The sequence below is a fragment of the Haemaphysalis longicornis genome, unplaced genomic scaffold (genome assembly GCF_048455015.1).
Source record: "Haemaphysalis longicornis isolate Haplotype H1 unplaced genomic scaffold, Haemaphysalis longicornis Haplotype H1 scaffold_1, whole genome shotgun sequence".
NCBI classification, from domain to species: domain Eukaryota; kingdom Metazoa; phylum Arthropoda; class Arachnida; order Ixodida; family Ixodidae; genus Haemaphysalis; species Haemaphysalis longicornis.
In genome coordinates, this window is record NW_027526203.1 from 187,242,727 (window position 1) to 187,261,219 (window position 18,493).

The window sequence follows — 18,493 nt, forward strand, 5'->3', positions numbered from 1 at the left end:
AGAGATAGCATGATATATACGTACAAGGGTCGTTTGCGCCGTCAAATTTCTCTCCAAGGACAGTAAAGATTGTAAACAACAATCACTCCATTTGACACGCTTAGTTGCCCTTACTACGCTTTGTAAATAGCACCTGCTGGTATGACTTTGGGGCCGCTGTGGTTCCCCTAGCCTCTTGTCATCAAACAGTTCGCAATTGTGTTTCACAATAAAAAATACGCCATGTTGAATAGTAGATAGGCCATTTCAATGCTCGGACTAATTTCCCCACGACTTATACACATGTCGTGTAGGCCTAATGCTAAAATTGTGAAGATGCACCAAATATGCCAAAAATCTCCTGACTGGTTCATAAATTTCTTCTGTGGACAAAACAGTACTCACCTTTATCTTGGCTGAAAGCTGCTGCTGATCCCTCTGGGCGTCGGCGTTGCCTGGAGACGTATGGCGCCACATCTTCCAGCCAATCGACGAGTAGGTGAAGGTCAGTGCCAGCATGGGTGTCAGGAAGGTCAGCGTGAAAATGGCTGCCGTGTATACCTGGAGAGGTAAGCAATGAGCAACATATTGGGTCGTGCCATTTAACATCACAATTTAAAGTCACAATTACGGCGCTCTGGTATGTCATTGCCTTGTAGCGAAGCCGAGCTAAATCGTTCCCGACTGCACCAGAGTCGCGGCTTTAAAGGGACACAAAGAGAAGACACAACCGTGTTTAATTTTGAAGACCCAGCTTCCGATAACTTATTGTACAACATTCCGACCCCCCGCCTTCCCCTCCTCCCATAAAACGGCGTTTCGTCGAAAAAGAATAAGAAATAGAGAAAACTTTTCCAGTTTTGATTTTCAAGACGGAGCAATGACTCACTGGGCTAATACTAAGACACGGGTTATATACGTGCTAGCCCCACGTTACCATTCAGGTGGTGCGATAGAATGTAGCTTGACTACGATCGCAGACTCATGCTTCTTGACGGCGGTATTGATCAGCGGCCAGAATCGCAGACACAAGTTGCTGTGACATCATGAGGGCTGGGGAGGAAGTAGCTGTTAAATTGTCCCTGCTTCCTCTGTTCTTCTTACAATCGAGAATAATTTTGTGAAGTTAGCGCCAAAATTGGCCTCATTATTATTTACACAAACTAGTCTTTTTAATGAACCGAAAGTTTAAATCGTCTTCATGGGCACTTAAGAAAGAATTATTTCGAGTCAAATTCGCCATCGTTATGGCCGGTATATTCAATGGCGTCGACAAAGTAAGACCTCGTGATCAATACTGGCATATGAGCTTCCCTTTGTAGTACCAAGATATACGTTCCCAAAGGAGTACAAGGAAGGAATGAAGGAAGGAAGGATGACGAAGGAAGGAAGGAAAGTTAATCTGGCTAGAACCTAGTTTGCTATCCTGCGCGTGGGAAAGAAAAAATTGGCAAAGAAGAGAAAGCAGAGAATGGAGAAAGAGCAGACAGGTATGTTCAGCGCTGAAGCACTAAACGAGTCCGTGATTGTCACTGAAGTCCTACAGTCTATAGTCTGGTGTTTTGGTTCGTACAGTATAAGGTCCCCATAAAAACTGCTCTGGCGGCTAGAGCCAGCCAGTCTAAGCAGGAAACAGTGAAATATAGTTCCAAGTGGGGCGGAATGCAGAGAATTCAATAAGGTGAACCTCTCGGCTACCCCTGTCGACCTAACAGACGAGAACGAACCAAAACATCACGCACAAAGCACGCACAAGCATGCAAGGCTATTCTAGAAAAGAGGGGATAATTCGTGCCTTGAACCACCCAATATGTCACTCGGGCGCACACAAAACACGCACAAATGGTTCTTTTTGCAAAACATCAGATAATTCACTCGGGTTCTTAACTAACTGCTTTCACTTATATCTCAGAAAAGGAGTACTGTTCGGGACTCTAGAAGGAGAAAAAAACCCAAGCAGGATGCTTGTCATTGGGTGCATGGGTATGCGTAAAAGAAATAACCGGTGATCTGTATTTCATTTTATGTCCGAATTTTCAATAAATAATTGGACTTCATTGTTCAGTAACAAAATAAATCTCCCATTTTCAAGCTGGGCAATAAATTGCGTCTGTAACTTTTATACTTAAAGTTATGACTGAAACATTGGATCTTCGGTGGTCGCTTTCCGTTACTCCACATCACCAGACATTTAAAAGTTATGCTGGCGTTCAAGACCAAAGCACCCTGTTGAAGAGTACGTCCACATCAGTTTATAGATTAAAGAGACCCTCCAACACTTTTTTCACCTTTTTTTGGAAGTCTTAAATGCTTGGAAAGCGCATTCAACCAACAGGTCCAATGCTTAGATTAGGGTGTCGCAAGTAACCCAGCCAAACATTGCTGCTCTATAAGATAACTGAAAAACCTGCTGAAAAGATTTTTACTCTTTCCCGGTCTTGGCGTTCTTCCACCGCTGGTATTGCGTCATTACAGTGGTGTAGCTGCTATTGGCCGGCTTTATTTCAGTCGCAGCAGTAAAAGAATTCGATAGCTCCTTTAAAAAGAAAGCCACAAAAGCAAATCAGAAACAGAAGGCGTATCTTCTGCAACGAGCAAATCATGCAGTGCCTCTCTGTGCTGGCAAAAACTGTAGCTTTTACACCACTTCAAGATCTAAAGGTAAGAGTGAAAGCGTGTATCGGAACTGTTGCAGGGTCATCATCATCATCATCATCATCGCAGTCGTCATCATCATCATCATCATCATCAGCCTATCTACGCCCACTGCAGGGCAAATGCCTCTCCCATTAATCCAAAGGCCTCTCCCATTAGTTGCATGGTGCCTTTAATCAAATCAGACGAATCGCCTTATCACAGCATAAAAGGTGTTCAGGCCTTGGCGGAATTGAAGCTTCACACCTATCCGGCTACCATTCAGCTGCGTCTTGTTTGCACCTCTGTGGAGGTTTTTTTTCCTGTGGAATATAATGGGGCCGTGGCACCCTGTCCGGGTGCGTTTTGGTGCTCTTCAAAGCATCTAGATCAAAGTCAAAGGCAGCAGAACTAACATCAAAATCACTAACTGGTGCGAAGAGAAATAGGGGGGAGCCTGAAATTGTGAAACAAAATTTTTCTTGGATAATGGGGCAATGAGGCAAAAACCTACTTTTTAGGGGCGAAGCACTTTAGGGACTCGGACTGTGGTGTCTCCTGTCGTCGTCGTCTCATGTCGTCATAATACACGAAGTTGTCAAACCGTGGTCAATAAACAAGCTAATTATGTATAAAACGAGTTCAAAATAAACTAACTTGATTTAAACTAATTTAAAATACATAAATAATCAGGATTTTGTTGCATTATTAACAGACATTTGTTCAAATATTTCTTGAAATTGGTTTAAAACGCCAGGTCTTCTCGTGTTAAGCATACCTCTTACCATGCTGCAGAGTGTGACAACTTACTGCCAGTCTATCTCATTTAATTACTTACATCCGGTTCAACGAAGGAAAGGGCGCCACCACCTCAGAAAGCGCGCGATTGCTCCCCACAATGGCGTTTAATGGGTTCGAAATTGCCCATTAGCAGCGATTTTGCTGTGGGAAACACCGGCGCATACGGCATGCTTCCCCCCTCCTGAGGTTTCACGTTAGTGGATATGGCCCGGAATTTTTTCGGTTACCAGATCGCACATCATTCGCAACTCTTTACTGAGAAGCTCCGATTCAGAATTAAGGTAGATTAATGAAATTTGCTTGACACAAGCGATCTGCAGGCGCAAATTACCACCAATTTAGGCATTTTACTTAGCTGCTGTCAAGTTATCGTACTTCGCGCTTTACTGAAGGGCCCCTAATGTTACGGGGTTGGACACTTTATATAACCGCGCTCTCCTCGCACTACGGAGTAATGGGCGCGATGTGTGCAACTGCGCGAAATGAAGCAGACATGCGATACAGACTGTGGCAATATAATACCTCTCCGCCCTACCTTCTTAGCGGAATCAAAACATCAAGCCTACCGGCTACCCTTCAGCTGCGTCTTGTTTGCAAACAAGGCGGCAATACCCCGGTCACAGCTACGTGTACGCGTGCCTGTGCTCGGCGGCAAGCATTGAACTGTCAGGCTTCCTGACAAACATATCAAAGTCATTTTCATTTAGAATATATATAATATATATATATATATATATATATATATATATATATATATATATATATATATATATATATATATACAGTGAAAGAGAAGACTAAAGGGTAACGTACGAAAATGTATTAACGTTTCGGCTTCGGAGAAGCCTTCGTCAGAATAAAAACAAATTGCAAGTGAACTGGCTTATAAAGCAGCAGGAGCCAATCACAGTAAACATGGTGACACGTGTTGTGTTGGGCAGGACGACAACAGTTGATGAACAAATGATTTCATATCAAGGCTAACAGGATTTTAAAAAAAACAGGTCACTTACACTGGTGAGATACAGTGACAACTGTGCAAAAAAGATAGATAGAGTAGCGGGAAATGGGTGTAGGAAAAGGGCAGTGGATGAAAAACAAAAGTTCTACTTAACAGCGGAGTCAGCAAAAATATATACAATGCAGAGCGGGCAAAAAAGAGAAAAAGATAAAACAGTAACATCTGAACAGTCAACCTGTCGTAAGGATAGCAGTATAGATAGCATCACTTGTCAGGCTAATGCCGAAGCTAACACGGAAAAAATGATAGAAATGCTTAGTTGGTGGCACGCGCGCAACCATATACACGAGGGCCAATGCAAACACAAGCATATCTACGTAAACGGCAGTAAAAAGGTTACACAGACGCGATCAGTGCGACAAGAAAGCCAGCGCGCCAACGCTTTCATTTAAACCCGATTTCATAGATTTGAATTTGTGAATAGATACGATTCCCTGACTTCCCTATCATGATGTGAGCGGAAACCGGATTCAAGAATTGTTGCTTTTATTTTGTTGAATGAATGACCAACTACGTTGACATGTTGGGACAACGGCAGGTTCGGGAGGATCTTAATATGCGACTTGTGATTACTAAAACGAAGTCTAAAAGACGTGCGGGTCTGGCCAATATACTGAAGCCGGCATTCGGTACACTCGAGCAGATAAATCACGTTTTCGGTTTCGCAAGTAAAATTACCTTTTATGTTTAGTGTGAAATTGGAAGCTCTACTGCTGGCTGTGGCAGTTGTCGTTATTTGGGGACAAATTTGACATCGCGGTTTTTGGCAGGGTTGGCAGCCAATGCAAGGTGGGCGAGTGGTCTTAGACGAAGGGAGTGAATCGCTTAGGTTCGCTGATCGTCGATAGACTACGCGAGGCGGATCTTGAAAAATGCGTTGGAGCCTCTGGCTTTGCATAAGTATGTTATGGTGCTTCTTAAGAATTGATGTTACTTTAGGGGCTGATGATAAATAACTGAGTACCAGATTAGTGGTTTGCTGAGTGCGAGGCTGTGTCGTCGCGAGTAAAAGTGCGTTGCGATCAAGCATGCTTGCTCGTGTCACTGCATCGTCAATAATCTGCGTTGGGTATTTTTGTCTAGTCAGGGCGGCACGGAGTACTGCGCAGTTTTGATTGAAGTCGGATTCTTGCGAGCATATCCTTTTAAAACGAACCGCTTGGCTGTAAGGTATACTAGTTTTATTATGTTTTACATGACTGCTCTCGAAGTGGAGGTACTGATGGCGGTCTGTGGGCTTTCTATAAAGATTTGTACTTAGTTTCGCATCCTTAACTGTTACTGTGACGTCAAGAAAGTTGATTACTTCAACCGAGTACTGGTGCGAAAAGGAGATACGGGAGTGGCAGTTGTTAAAACCAGAGATGAAGGAGAGAAGTTCATTTTCGCCGTGTTGCCAAATTATAAAAACGTCGTCTATGAAGCGTTTATAATAGAAGGGCTTGAGAGCGCATTTATCCAGGTATGCTGTTTCGAGAGAACACATGAAAATATTAGCATAGCTTGGTCCCACCCTCGTTCCCATTGAAGTACTATTTATCTGAATATAGTGTGCATTATCGAATTCAAAGTTATTTAGCTCGAGAATCAGTTTTAACAACGTTGCCAGTGTGTCACCATCAACCGGACTTGATTCGCAGAAGGCTTCATAGGTTTCAACGACAGCTCGTATGCCATCATCGTGAGGTATATTAGTGTACAATGAGGCTACGTCCAAAGTCACGAGCAGCGAACCGGGTGGAATGTCGAGTTCCATGATATCATTTAGAAAATGGTTTGTGTCTTTTACAAATGAAGGGAACTTAGGTGGGATATTGTTTATAAGCGAGTCTACATAAAGGGATAGTTTTTCTGTCACTGTGCCAATTCCGGATACGATCGGACGACCTGGATTATCTTTTTTATGTATTTTTGGCAGTAGATAGAATCTACCTGCTACCGGACTGAGTAGAACAAGGGATTTTATTGCGTCTGGTGCTACTTTATTAGCCTGTGCCAGAGTTTGAAGGGTTTCCTTGATAGTGGCATTAAATTCTTCTGTGGGATCGGCATCGACACGTTTATAAAAAGAGCTGTCGGATAATTGTCTCAGGGCTTCGTTTATATAGTCAATTTTATTCATGACAACTATTGCGCCTCCTTTGTCTGCTGGCTTAATGACGATTTCAGGATGTGTCGCTAACAACTTGAGCGCGTTGCTTTCATCCGCCGAAAGATTCTTAAGATATTTGGCCTGCTTTTTGTAGGACTCAAGTATGTCCCGCGTGACGGCAGATATATACATGTCTAAACACTTATCGCGTTGTGTCGGGGGAGTCCAATGCTTATGAGGGGGTAAAGGGTCATGCGTCTCATTAGGGCTTGGGCGATCATGGAAATACTCTCGAAGTCGTAAATTGCGGCAAAAGTTATCCAGGTCTTTAAAGAGGGAAAATTCGTTAAAACCACCGGTTGCCGGGGGAGTTTCGAGGTGTTGTTCGATGAACTAGAGGGCATTAAATGGGATGTAATAGGGCTTAGCGAGGTTAGGAGGGCAGGCGAAGCCGTTACGGTGCTGAAAAATGGACACGTCCTATGTTACCGTGGTCTAGAGGACAGAAGAGAACTGGGAGTGGGATTTCTAGTCAATAAAAGCACAGCTGGCAACATAGACGAATACTATAGCATTAACGAAAGGGCAGCAGGTCTTGTAATTAGGCTCAATAAGAGGTACAAGCTCAAGGTGGTGCAGGGCTACGCGCCCACATCCAGCCAGGACGAGCAAGTAGTGGAACGCTTCTATGAAGATGTGGAATCGGCAATGGCTAAAGTAAAAACGCAGTATACCGTAGTTATGGGGGACTTCAATGCTAAAGTAGGCAAGAATCAGGCTGGAGACAAGGCAGTTGGGAACTATGGTCTGGGCTGTAGAAATAGCAGGGGGGACCTACTAGTTGAGTTTGCAGAACGGAATAACCTACGCATAATGAATACCTTCTTCTGTAAACGGGAGAGTCGGAAGCAGACCTGGAGGAGCCCGAATGGGGAGCACAAAAAAAATGAAATAGTCTTCATATTATGCGATAACCCTGGCGTCGTGCAGGATGTGGAAGTGCTCGGAAGGGTAAGGTGCAGTGACCACCGTATGGTAAGATCTCGAATTAGGCTAGATTTGAGGAGGGACCGCAACAAGCTAGTACGTAAGAAGCCGATAAATTAGCTAACAGTAAGACGTAAAGTAGAAGAATTCAGGATCGCGCTGCAGAACCGATATTCCGCCCTTAACGAGGAAGCCGAGCTTACGACACAGGAAGCCTGCGACAACCTTACACGCATTCTCACGGAGTGTGCAGTAGAAGTCGGGGGCACTATGGCTAGACAGGATACTGGTAAACTTTCTCAGGAGACGAAAGATCTAATCAGGAAACGGCAAACCATGAGAATCTCTACCGCAGCTGACAGAGTAGAACTGCCCGAGCTCTCTAAGTTAGTCAATAAGCGTAAGACAGCTGACATACGGAAGTATAATATGGAGAGGATCGAATACGCTGTAAAGAACGGAGACAGCCTGAAAGCAGTGAAGAGACGTCTTGGTGTGGGGAAAAATCAGATGTATGCACTTAAGGATAAGCAAGGCAATGTCATCACAAATAGGGATAAAATAGTCACAGTGGCCGAGGAGTTCTATAGGGATCTGTACAGTAGCCGGGACATACAGGATAATGCCGAACGAGACAGTAGTTCAGAGGTGATAGACATCCCACCAGTAACGACCGAAGAAGTAAGTAAGGCTTTGAAAGAAACGAAAGGGGGCAAAGCACCTGGTGAGGATCAGATAACAGCAGACCTCTTGAAGGATGGCGGAGAAATTCTACTTGAAAAACTGGCAAACCTGTATACGCAATGCCTAATGACCGCAATGGTACCGGAATCTTCGAAGAACGCGAACATCATCCTAATCCATAAGAAAGGCGACATGAAGGACTTGAAAAATTACAGGCCAATCAGCTTACTGTCAGTCATCTACAAGGTATTTACCAAGGTAATCGCTAACCGAATCTCTGCAACCTTAGATTTCAGTCAACCTAAAGAACAAGCAGGGTTCCGTAAAGGTTATTCAACAATGGACCATATTCACACGATCAATCAGGTGATAGATAAGTGCGCTGAGTATACTGAACCCCTATATATAGCCTTCATAGATTATGAGAAAGCATTTGACTCGGTCGAAACCCTAGCAGTCATTCAGGCATTACGGAACCAGGGGGTAGATGAGCATTATGTGAGAATACTAGAGGATATCTATAATGGGTCTACAGCTACCATCATCCTCCATAGGGAGAGCAGTAAAATACCTATGAGGAAGGGTGTCAGACAAGGAGACACAATCTCTCCAATGTTATTCTCAGCATGCTCACAAGAAGTATTCAGAACGTTGGATTGGGAACAGGTGGGGGTATAGGTTAATGGAGAATACCTCAGTAACCTCAGATTTGCTGATGACGTTGCGGTTGCTAAGTAACTCGGGGGACGAATTGCAAAACATGCTTTCCGTACTGGGCGAACAGAGTAGAACCGTGGGCCCGAAAACTAATATGCAGAAAACTAAAGTAATGATCAATAACCTCGGGACAGCACAGCAGTTTGAAATAGATGGCAAGGCAGTGAAAGTGGTAAGCGACTATATATACTTAGGCCAAGTGGTGACCCCAGATCCCAACCATGAGGCAGAGATAATTAGAAGGATCACAATCGGGTGGGGTGCATATGGCAGACATTCTCAGATATTGAATAGTAGCCTACCATTGTCGCGGAAGAAGAAAGTGTATGACAGCTGCATCTTACCGGTACTCACGGGCAGAAACTTGGAGGCTCACTAAGAGGGTTCAACTTAAATTGAAAACGACTCAGCGGGCAATGGAGCGGAAAATGATAGGTGTAACATTAAGGGACAAGAAGAGAGCGGAGTGGGTCAGGGAGCAAACTGGTGTTAAAGACATATTAGTAGAAATTAAGAAGAAGAAATGGACGTGGGCAGGGCATGTAATGCGAAGGCAAGATAACCGCTGGGCATTAAGGGTAACAGAGTGGATCCCTAGAGAAGGCAAGCGTTGCAGGGGGCGGAAGAAAGTTAGATGGGCAGATGAGATCAAGAAGTTTGCGGGGATAAATTGGTCACATTTGGCACAGGACCGAAGTAATTGGAGAATAATGGGAGAGGCCTTGGCCCTACAGTGGGCGTAGATAGGCTGGTGATGATGATGATGATGATATATATATATATATATATATATAGACAGAGAGAGACAGAGAGGGAGAGAGATAATTTGGAAATGAGGGGCTTGTTAGGAAATACAGAAAGTAATACCGGCCGTCTACAACGCCAAAGGAGGCATAGGGGATTCGTTAGACTATTTTTTGACCATTAGTGAAATTATATTTTTTTATCGAAAGGCGTGGGTTCGGTTCCCACTCTGGGCACGTGTTTTTCTTTCTTTCTTCCTTTCTTTCTACGTACATTAATAAAAAAATATAATTTTACTAACGGTCAAAAATAGTTGTACACTGCCGGCCGGCATTTCTTTCTCTCTCTCTCTCTCCCGATATATACATATACATATATATATATATATATATATATATATATATATATATATATATATATATATATATATATATATATATATATATATATATATATAGCGAATCAGAAAATGGGAAATGAGGGGCTCCGTGAAATAAGCCAGAAAATAAGGGATGGCAGTCAAGAAAACCTCTGAAAGCAAAGGGGAGGTTGAGGTGAGTCATAGAAATAAATGAAGAATTTTTTGAGTCGAAAAGAAAGTGGTGAAAAAAATGCCTGCCGGGTGGGATCCGAACCAACGATCTCCAGAATACCGGTCTGGTGCGGTAACCACTACGCTACCGGCGGGGCGATTTCCGCCCTTCGCCCACCCCCCGCTTTCAGGGGTATTTATGTCAATGTAATTTTTTCCTGTGCTTGGGGGTGGTACCCAGCGCCACTCTGACTTCTCGGGGAGAAGGGGACTTTCTTTTTAATCCCCGCGCCGTGACTCGAGTGTCTAGGACATGTCGAGAGTGGTCAACCAGCGTTGAACTCTCTTAAGCTCCCTATGGCAACAAGACCGCCAGAACAGAGGCCCTCGCTATGCATGTAGCGAATCAGAATAGGAAATGAGGGGCTCGTAGAAATAACACAGAAATAAGGGTTAGCAGTCAAGACAACTTCGGAAAGCAAAGGAGAGGTTGTGGTAGGTCATTGAAACCGATTAAGAATTTGGAAAGAAACAAAGAAAGTGGAGAAAAAATGCCCGCCAGGTGGGATCCGAACCCACGACCTCCAGAATACCGGTCTGGTGGTCTGGTGCGATAACCACGACGCTACCGGTGGGGCTGTTTCCCCACCAGTTTCTCGGGTATTTATGTTAAGGTATTTTTTGTTTCCTGTACTTGGGGTGGTAGCCAGCGCCACTCGGACTACTCGGGGTGAAGGAGACCTTCTTTATAAACCGCGGGCCGTGACTCGAGTGCCTACGACATGTCGAGAGTGGTCGACCAGCGTTGAACCCTTTTAAGCTACCTTAGGCAGCAAGACTACCAGAAAAGAGGCCCTCGCTACGCATGTAGCAAATCAGAAATCGGATCCAGGCCGAATCCAGACCGGTATTCTGGACGTCATGGGTTCGGATCCCACCCGGCGGGCATTTTTTCACCACTTTCTTTCTGACTCCAAAAATTCTTCATCTGTTTCTATGACCCACCACAACCTCCGGTTTGCTTTCCGAGGTTTTCTTGACAGCCAACCCTTATTTTCTGTCTGATTTCACCGAGCCCCTCAATTCCCATTTTCTGATTCGCTACATGCTTAGCGAGGGCCTCTGTTGCGGCAGTCTTGGTGCCAAAGGTAGCTTAAAAGGGTTCAACGCTGGTCGACCACTCTCGACATGTCGTAGGCACTCGAGGCACGGCCCGGGGGTTAAAAAGAAGGTCCCCTTCACCCCGAGTGGTCCGAGTGGCGCTGGCTACCACCCCAAGTACAGGAAACAAAAAATACCTTAACATAAATACCCGAGAAACTGGTGGGGAAACAGCCCCGCCGGTAGCGTAGTGGTTATCGCATGAGACCGGTATTTTGGAGGTCGTGGGTTTAGATCCCACCCGGCGGGCACTTTTTAACGAAGTTCTTTCTGACTAAAAAAATTCTTATCTGTTTCTATGACCCACCACAACCTCCCGTTTGCTTTCCGAGGTTTTCTTGACAGCCAATCCTTATTTTCTGTCTTATTTCACCGAGCCCCTCGTTTCCCATTTTCTGATTCGCTACATGCTTAGCGAGGGCCTCTGTTCTGGCAGTCTTGGTGCCAAAGGTAGCTTAAGATGGTTGAACGCTGGTCGACCACTCTCGACATTTCGTAGGCACTCGAGTCACGGCACGGGGGTTAAAAAGAAGGTCCCCTTCACCCCGAGTAGTCCGAGTGGCCATGGCTACCACCCCAAGTACAGGAAACAAAAATACCTTAACATAAATACCCAAGAAACTGTTGGGGAAACAGCCCTGCCGGTAGCGTAGTGGTTATCGTACCCGACCGGTATTCTGGAGGTCGTGGGTTCGGATCCCACCCGTCGGGCATTTTTTCGCTAATTTTTTTCTGACTCAAAAAATTCTTCATCTGTTTCCTTGACCCACCACAACCTCCCCTTTGCTTTCCGAGGTTTTCTTGACTGCCAACCCTTATTTTCTGTGTTATATATATATATATATATATATATAGCGAATCAGAATAGGAAATGAGGAGCTCGTAGAAATAACACAGAAATAGGGGTTGGCAGTCAAGAAAACCTCAGGAAGCAAAGGGGAGTTTGTGGTAGCTCATTGCAACAGATAAAGAATTTGGAAAGAAAGAAAGAAAGCGCAAAAAAATGCCCGCCAGGTGGGATCCGAACCAACTTGGCGGGTCCCCTACACCCCGAGAACTCAGAGTGGCGTTGGCTACCACCCCCAAGCACAGGAAAAAATTACATTGACATAAATTCCCCAGAAAGCGGGGGGGGGGGGGGGGGGGAATCACCCCGCCAGTAGCGTAGTGGCTATCGCACCAGACCGGTATTCTGGAGGTCGTGGGTTCGGATGCCATCTGGCGGGCATTTTTCTCCGCTTTCTTTCTTTCTTTCGAAATTTTTTATCTGTTTTAATGACCTACCACAAGCTCCCATTTGCTTTCCGAGGTTTTCTTGACTGCGAACCCCTATTTCTGTGTTATTTCTACGAGCCCCTCATTTCGCTATTCTGATTCGCTACATGCATAGCGAGGGCCTCTGTTCCGGCAGTCTTGGTGCCATAGGGAACTTAAGAGGGTTCAACGCTGGTTGACCACTCTCGACATGTCGTAGACACTCGAGTCACGGCGCGGGGATTTCACTCTGACCTCACCCCGAGAAGTCACAGTGGTGCTGGCTACGACCCCCAAGCACAGGAAAAAATTACATTGACGTAAATACCCCAGAAAGGGGGGGGGGGGGGGAATCGCCCCGCCGGTAGCGTAGTGGTGATCGCACCAAACCGGTATTCTGGAAGTCGTGGGTTTTGATCCCACCTGGCGGGCATTTTTCTCTGCTTTCTTTCTTTCTTTCCAAATTCTTTATCTGTTTCAATGACCTACCACAACCTCCCCTTTGCTTTCCGAGGTTTTCTTGACTGCCAACCCTCATTTCTGTGTTATATATATATATATATATATATATATATATATATATATATATATATATATATATATATATATATATGAAATTTCTGAGCGGCCGGGCTCTCAAATTATGAAGATGTCATCTATGTATCGAAGATAAACCTTCGGCTTGAGGGGGAAAGAGTCTAAGAGGGAAGTTTCAAGTTGTCCCATAAAAATGTTGGCGTAGGTGGGTCCGAAAGGAGTGCCCATGCTGGTTCCAAAAACTTGCAAGTAGTAAGATGAATCGAACTCGAAATAGTTGAGTGTTAGGACTAATTTTAGTAAAGTAATGTAGACTTCCAATGCATGTTGGTGCCGGTTTTCTGCTAAGGCCTTTTAATGTAGCGTCTATTCCTTCTGTGATGGGAATGTTCATATAGAAGGCGGAGACGTCGAGCGTGACCAGAAGGGCGTCATTGGGTATTTGCCCACCATCGTTTATTGCTTCTATTATACGGAGGAAGTTTGGGGCGTCCTTAACAAATGGAGGAAGAGAAGTCGGAATGTCTGCCGAATGGTGATTCAGAAACACAGACAATGTTTCCGTGGGGGTGTTGTTGTTAGAAACTATGGGCCTTCCCGGAATGTCAGCTGAGAACAATGCTTCTGTGGGGACTTTATGGATTTTGGGGAGGAGGTAGAAACGTCCTGCTTGCTGGTTCGTCGGTCTCATGAAGTTTAGTTCTGTTGTGGTGATTAATTCTCTGGCCAGCAGATCTGTGAGACTGCGAAGTATCGTTTGACTGTATTCGTTAGTGGGATCATGGTCTAAAGGCTGTTAGTGACCATGGTTGTTAAGCTGCCTATAGGCCTTATCTTTATATTTTTCCATTGGTAAGATGGCGATGCCACTTCCTTTGTCTGCAGGTTTAATGATTATGTGGTTTCTGGCTGCTAGATTATTTAGAGTGACTTCTTCTGAGGGGGTCAAGTTCTTGCGTTTATTTGATTTCTTGGTTGAGAATAATATTTCTTTTGATACTGATTTTATATACAAATCGAGTTCTGGAGATTCATCGGCATCTGGCGTCCAAGTGTTTGGTGCACGGAGTGCGTGGTCATTGATTTCACTATTGTCTTGCTTATAGGAAAATAATTCCTTCAGCCTCATTCTGCGAGAAAATTCGGTGAGATCCTTCTGTAACTCGTATTCATTCACGTGGTTCTTGGTAGGGCAGAAAGAGAGGCCTCGTTCTAGGATAATTTTTTCGGTTGCCGACAATGTTTCTGAAATATCTATAACGTTGCTGTTACACATTTCGGGGGCGGCGGATACAACATTCTGTTCGGGAACAGGTGTCATGTTGCTGTTACTCCTACTGTGGGAGCTAGATTCTAGATTTTGATTATTAGCGGGAGGGAAAAATTCCACCGTAGCAGATTCTGATGTGTCTGCGGGGGACGTCATATGATTTGTTACCACGTCTTCAGGCTTAGCGAGGACAGGAAGTTCAATGGTGTAATGTGTGTCAGGCAAAAAGAGCTGGTCACATTCAAATTTATTCCTTTGTTTCTTGCACAGCTCGTGTTCCTTACGGTTTCTAAAGGCATCAAGATCAATTTTCTCTTGCTCAGTGAGTGAAATGATTTCAATCTGCTCATTTAAAACACTAAGTTGTTTTTCACAGTGCTCTCTGATAATTTCTAGAAGGGAAAGCGATGCATGCTTCGAAGTGTCCTGCCATTTAGCTTCCAGTTGAGGGGGAGAACTCCAAAGGAACAAATAGCTTTAAGGCTGAGGCTTTTGGGGATTTTCCTGGTTTGGAGGTAAGAGGAATAGGTGTTGAGGTGAAATCTGTAGTATGTTTGTTTGCCTGCGATTTTTCGAACCCTAAGGAAAGCGCGGGATTTGAGGGGCAAGGCGTCGGGTCCGCTGGGTAGAAGTCATTTTCATTTGTTCCGAGTGGACCTACGGGATGGTTCTTTTTTGTTCTGAGTCTGTTGTTTAGGGGGGCTGTTAGGGGTGATGTCAACGTCGATGCCTGTTTGGGTGCTTGTTTGCATTTTAGTGCGTGTTAGTGTCTGTGTGAACATTGAGCGTGACGCCCCTCTTGTCCCCGATCTTCCCGGAAGCCTCCTTTGAGGTCGCCCGGCCCCACCGCAGCCCAGCTTAAACCGTTCCCCCCTGTTTTCTCCGACTCTCGCGTAGTCTTCCCTCTTTCTCTACTGCGGGTTTTGGTCACAATACCCACACCTCCCTTTCTCTCTCACTATTTCGCTCCTTTCAACCGACCGTTGACCCACTCTGCTGTCCTCCTCCCGGCCCCGCTCTTAACAACTTCCCCTCCCTCTCTCCAACTCAATATGTATCTATAAAACAGTGTGCCAGAGATGAACTCTGATGCCTTGAAAAAGACAAGTCGCCTTGTCGAAAGGTTGGCAGAGGTCTGAGGCCGCTACTTTCTCCAAAGTATTTTTTCTATCTGGGGACCATATTCAAAGCCCTCTCGTTCCCTATATATATATATATATATATATATATATATATATATATATATATACACTTCTGGTAAATATGAATAGCCCAGAAAGTGAAGGAGAACACCGTCGCCCAGATAGCCGAATTGGTAAGGCATTCGACATGTAATCGAAAGGCGTGGGTTCGGTCCCCACTCTGGGCGCGTGTTTTTCTTTCTTTCTTTCTTCTGTATATTAAAAAAAAAAATGTTTACTTCATTAACCATAGTAAAAAAGAAAAGAGCCTAACCACACCCCTATGCCTCCTTTGGCGTTGTAGACTGCTGACCTATCTTTCTATATATATATATATATATATATATATATATATATATATATATATATATATATATATATATATATATATATATGTGTGTGTGTGTGTGTGTGTGTGTACATTAGAGGGGAATAACTGAGAATCGATGCGCGCAAGGCACAGCAAAGCTTACACGCAATAATACTCCACCTCTACACAAGCGTCGTGTCCTTTATTGTAGAGAAAAACTGTGTTTTATTGCTTATTATAACGCAAATTTCTGCCGGCGGTAGAAGAGATAAAATAACTTTATTTGGTAAACCGCCATCTGCGCTAGGGTCCCTGCGTTAGTCTCCACGGGTGCAGCGCATCACACCGAGGCAATGCGGTGTCCTTGCCAAGCGGCACAGCTCTTCTTGTAGGGAGGGTCTGGGTCAGTCAAGGCGGCCTCCCTTGACGAGGATTAGGTGATGATGCAGCCATCGCTTAATTTTCAAGTACAGTGCCTCGACGCCACTGCTTTTGTTATTTCCTCGTCCATAGCGCCTTCTGACGCCAGTCCTGTCACTTCTCGCGAGAGCGGGAGGCTGCGCATACTCGTACAGCTGTCCTTACATCAAGGGAACCCTAAAAGGTAATGGGACATATTTCATTGATGTCTACCTTTTCGTTTTCGAGCCTTCACGAGGCTAGTCTGCAACGTCGCAGTTGCAAGTTTGAAACATGAGACGGATGAGACGGATATAGCTGTGAGACGTGATAGTTGCAGCCGCGCAAAAGTTCACAGGACCCCCAAGCATTTTGTATGAGTTGCAAACGGTAGATTATCAATTTCCAACTTAACGCCCCGGAATGTTCGTTGAAGTTTTCTGCTGCGGGTAATGTTTCACAGTTTTGCTTGGAGCTATATTGAAGTGTTCTGTAATTACATTGCTCCTGGTATCTTTTCAAAGCCTGTACGTAAGCTTGTTCTGTGTGAACCAGAATTATATGGAAGGTATGGCTGAGAATTTTGCTGTCGCACAGAGTAGCGTGTGTCGCCGCTGGGTGCTGCGCGGGTCGGCGCGGACAGCGCAGCGCGCGCTTGATGACGTGCTGCCATCGCCGCGTGACGCGGAAAGCAGCCACCGCCGCTATTCCCGCTTTCCCGGTGTTTTTACAAATCACTGGCGTTATCTAGCGGACTAGTTCTCTCCATCTGTTTAATTATGTGATGCACGGGCTATGGAGCTCTTCCCGGTCACGTGTGTTTATCTGTAGTTTGGCTGCTTCCGACGCGGCAAAGGCAGGCTTTCTTGCTCACTGGGGCATTTATTGTTTCTGCTCCATTACAACCGTACCTGATCGGCCATTTGCTTGAGCCAGTCTCCAGGTGTCGAGTGCAAACTTGGAGCAGCACATATCACTATGTGACAACAAATTCGGTTGTAATATTCTTGTCGTCCTTATTGGCAAGCTTAAGAGGTAGTCTTATGTTATTATACTTAGCGTCGCTGCGAGCTTTCCCGTGGATCGAAACTATGTCTGAAAAAGCCCCCACGAGGGCTATCCTGGCGCATACCTTGAAAAAGTGTGTTAGTCTGGGCTCTCCCCTGCTTTATCTTGCGGCGAGGAAGACCCCCCCCCCCCCCTTCCAAGTATTTTCAGATTACTAATGCTCTTGGTTTTGTACAACGCAGCTTGATTTGTGAATACGCCGAAAGACTTAGTCCGTGCGGAACAGTACATTCTCTTCCTTGACGAAATTGGCGACTAGTTTGAAAGAGACGCGGTGTATTTGGAACTCGCTGCTCTTAATACCGGAGCGCTGAACTACAATTTGCGTTTTTCTACGAATTTCAAAAAACCATTATCCGAGCTTGTTTGAAAATTAGCGCCCGCACTCAGTCTCATTGATTTAACCAGGCACTAAGTGTCCATAGCTGCCGTAATTCTCAGCCATGCTTTCCAGGCGTCAGCGAAACTGTTAACAACGACAACGCCAGCCGAAAGCGGGCACCGCCCTACGCCTATAGAGTCGGGCCCAGGGACAACTGGAGTTTAGGAAGGAGGAGGCCTGCTCGTAATAAATCAGACAATAATGTTAGAGGCGGTAAGAAAGACAACATACGGGATTGTAGCACGCACCGCGCTTGCACGGTTAGGTTCGTTCTCACCCGGTCGGCACTTGCGCTTTTGAGTGAGTGGTCTCTTGCGCATCGGAACATAAAACCGATGCGGCTAGACGCGCCCTCTCAGCTGCCTTCAGTGATTGGAGAGCATGCCTGCTGAACGCAGCAGCTCTGTCTCGAAGAAGTAAGTGGATGTCCGCAGAAGCTTTTTCCCTATACACTTAAAGAAGACCCCTTGCATTGGCTTCGCCACTGCACTCTAGAAAGGCGTGCATAACGTTGATTAGTGCGCTTTCGCCCTTTGCATAACCCATTTTCCGTAAAATTGTATGTTAAGTCTCGTCAAACGCAGAATTCGCACACTTGGCTGCACTGCCTGGTCGTACTAGAGTGTCGTTACGAAGCCAAACTGCTGGGACTTATTTGAGTAGATTACAGAGTAATACCACCCCCCCCCCCCTTCGTTGTTGACGTAATCACTGACCTGTTAGAATCGTGTGACGCACAG

At 45.1% G+C, this 18,493-nt stretch overlaps 1 protein-coding gene across 1 annotated transcript in view; it reads right to left on the minus strand.

Moving 5' to 3' along the window:
- The window catches only part of LOC144167622 (RYamide receptor-like), a 503,725-nt gene that overhangs the window by 47,537 nt on the left and 437,695 nt on the right, over positions 1-18,493 (minus strand). Inside the window, exon 3 of the mRNA XM_077696822.1 lies at positions 385-540. Coding sequence (XP_077552948.1) covers positions 385-540 — 156 coding nt within the window. The remainder of the gene's footprint in view (positions 1-384; positions 541-18,493) is intronic.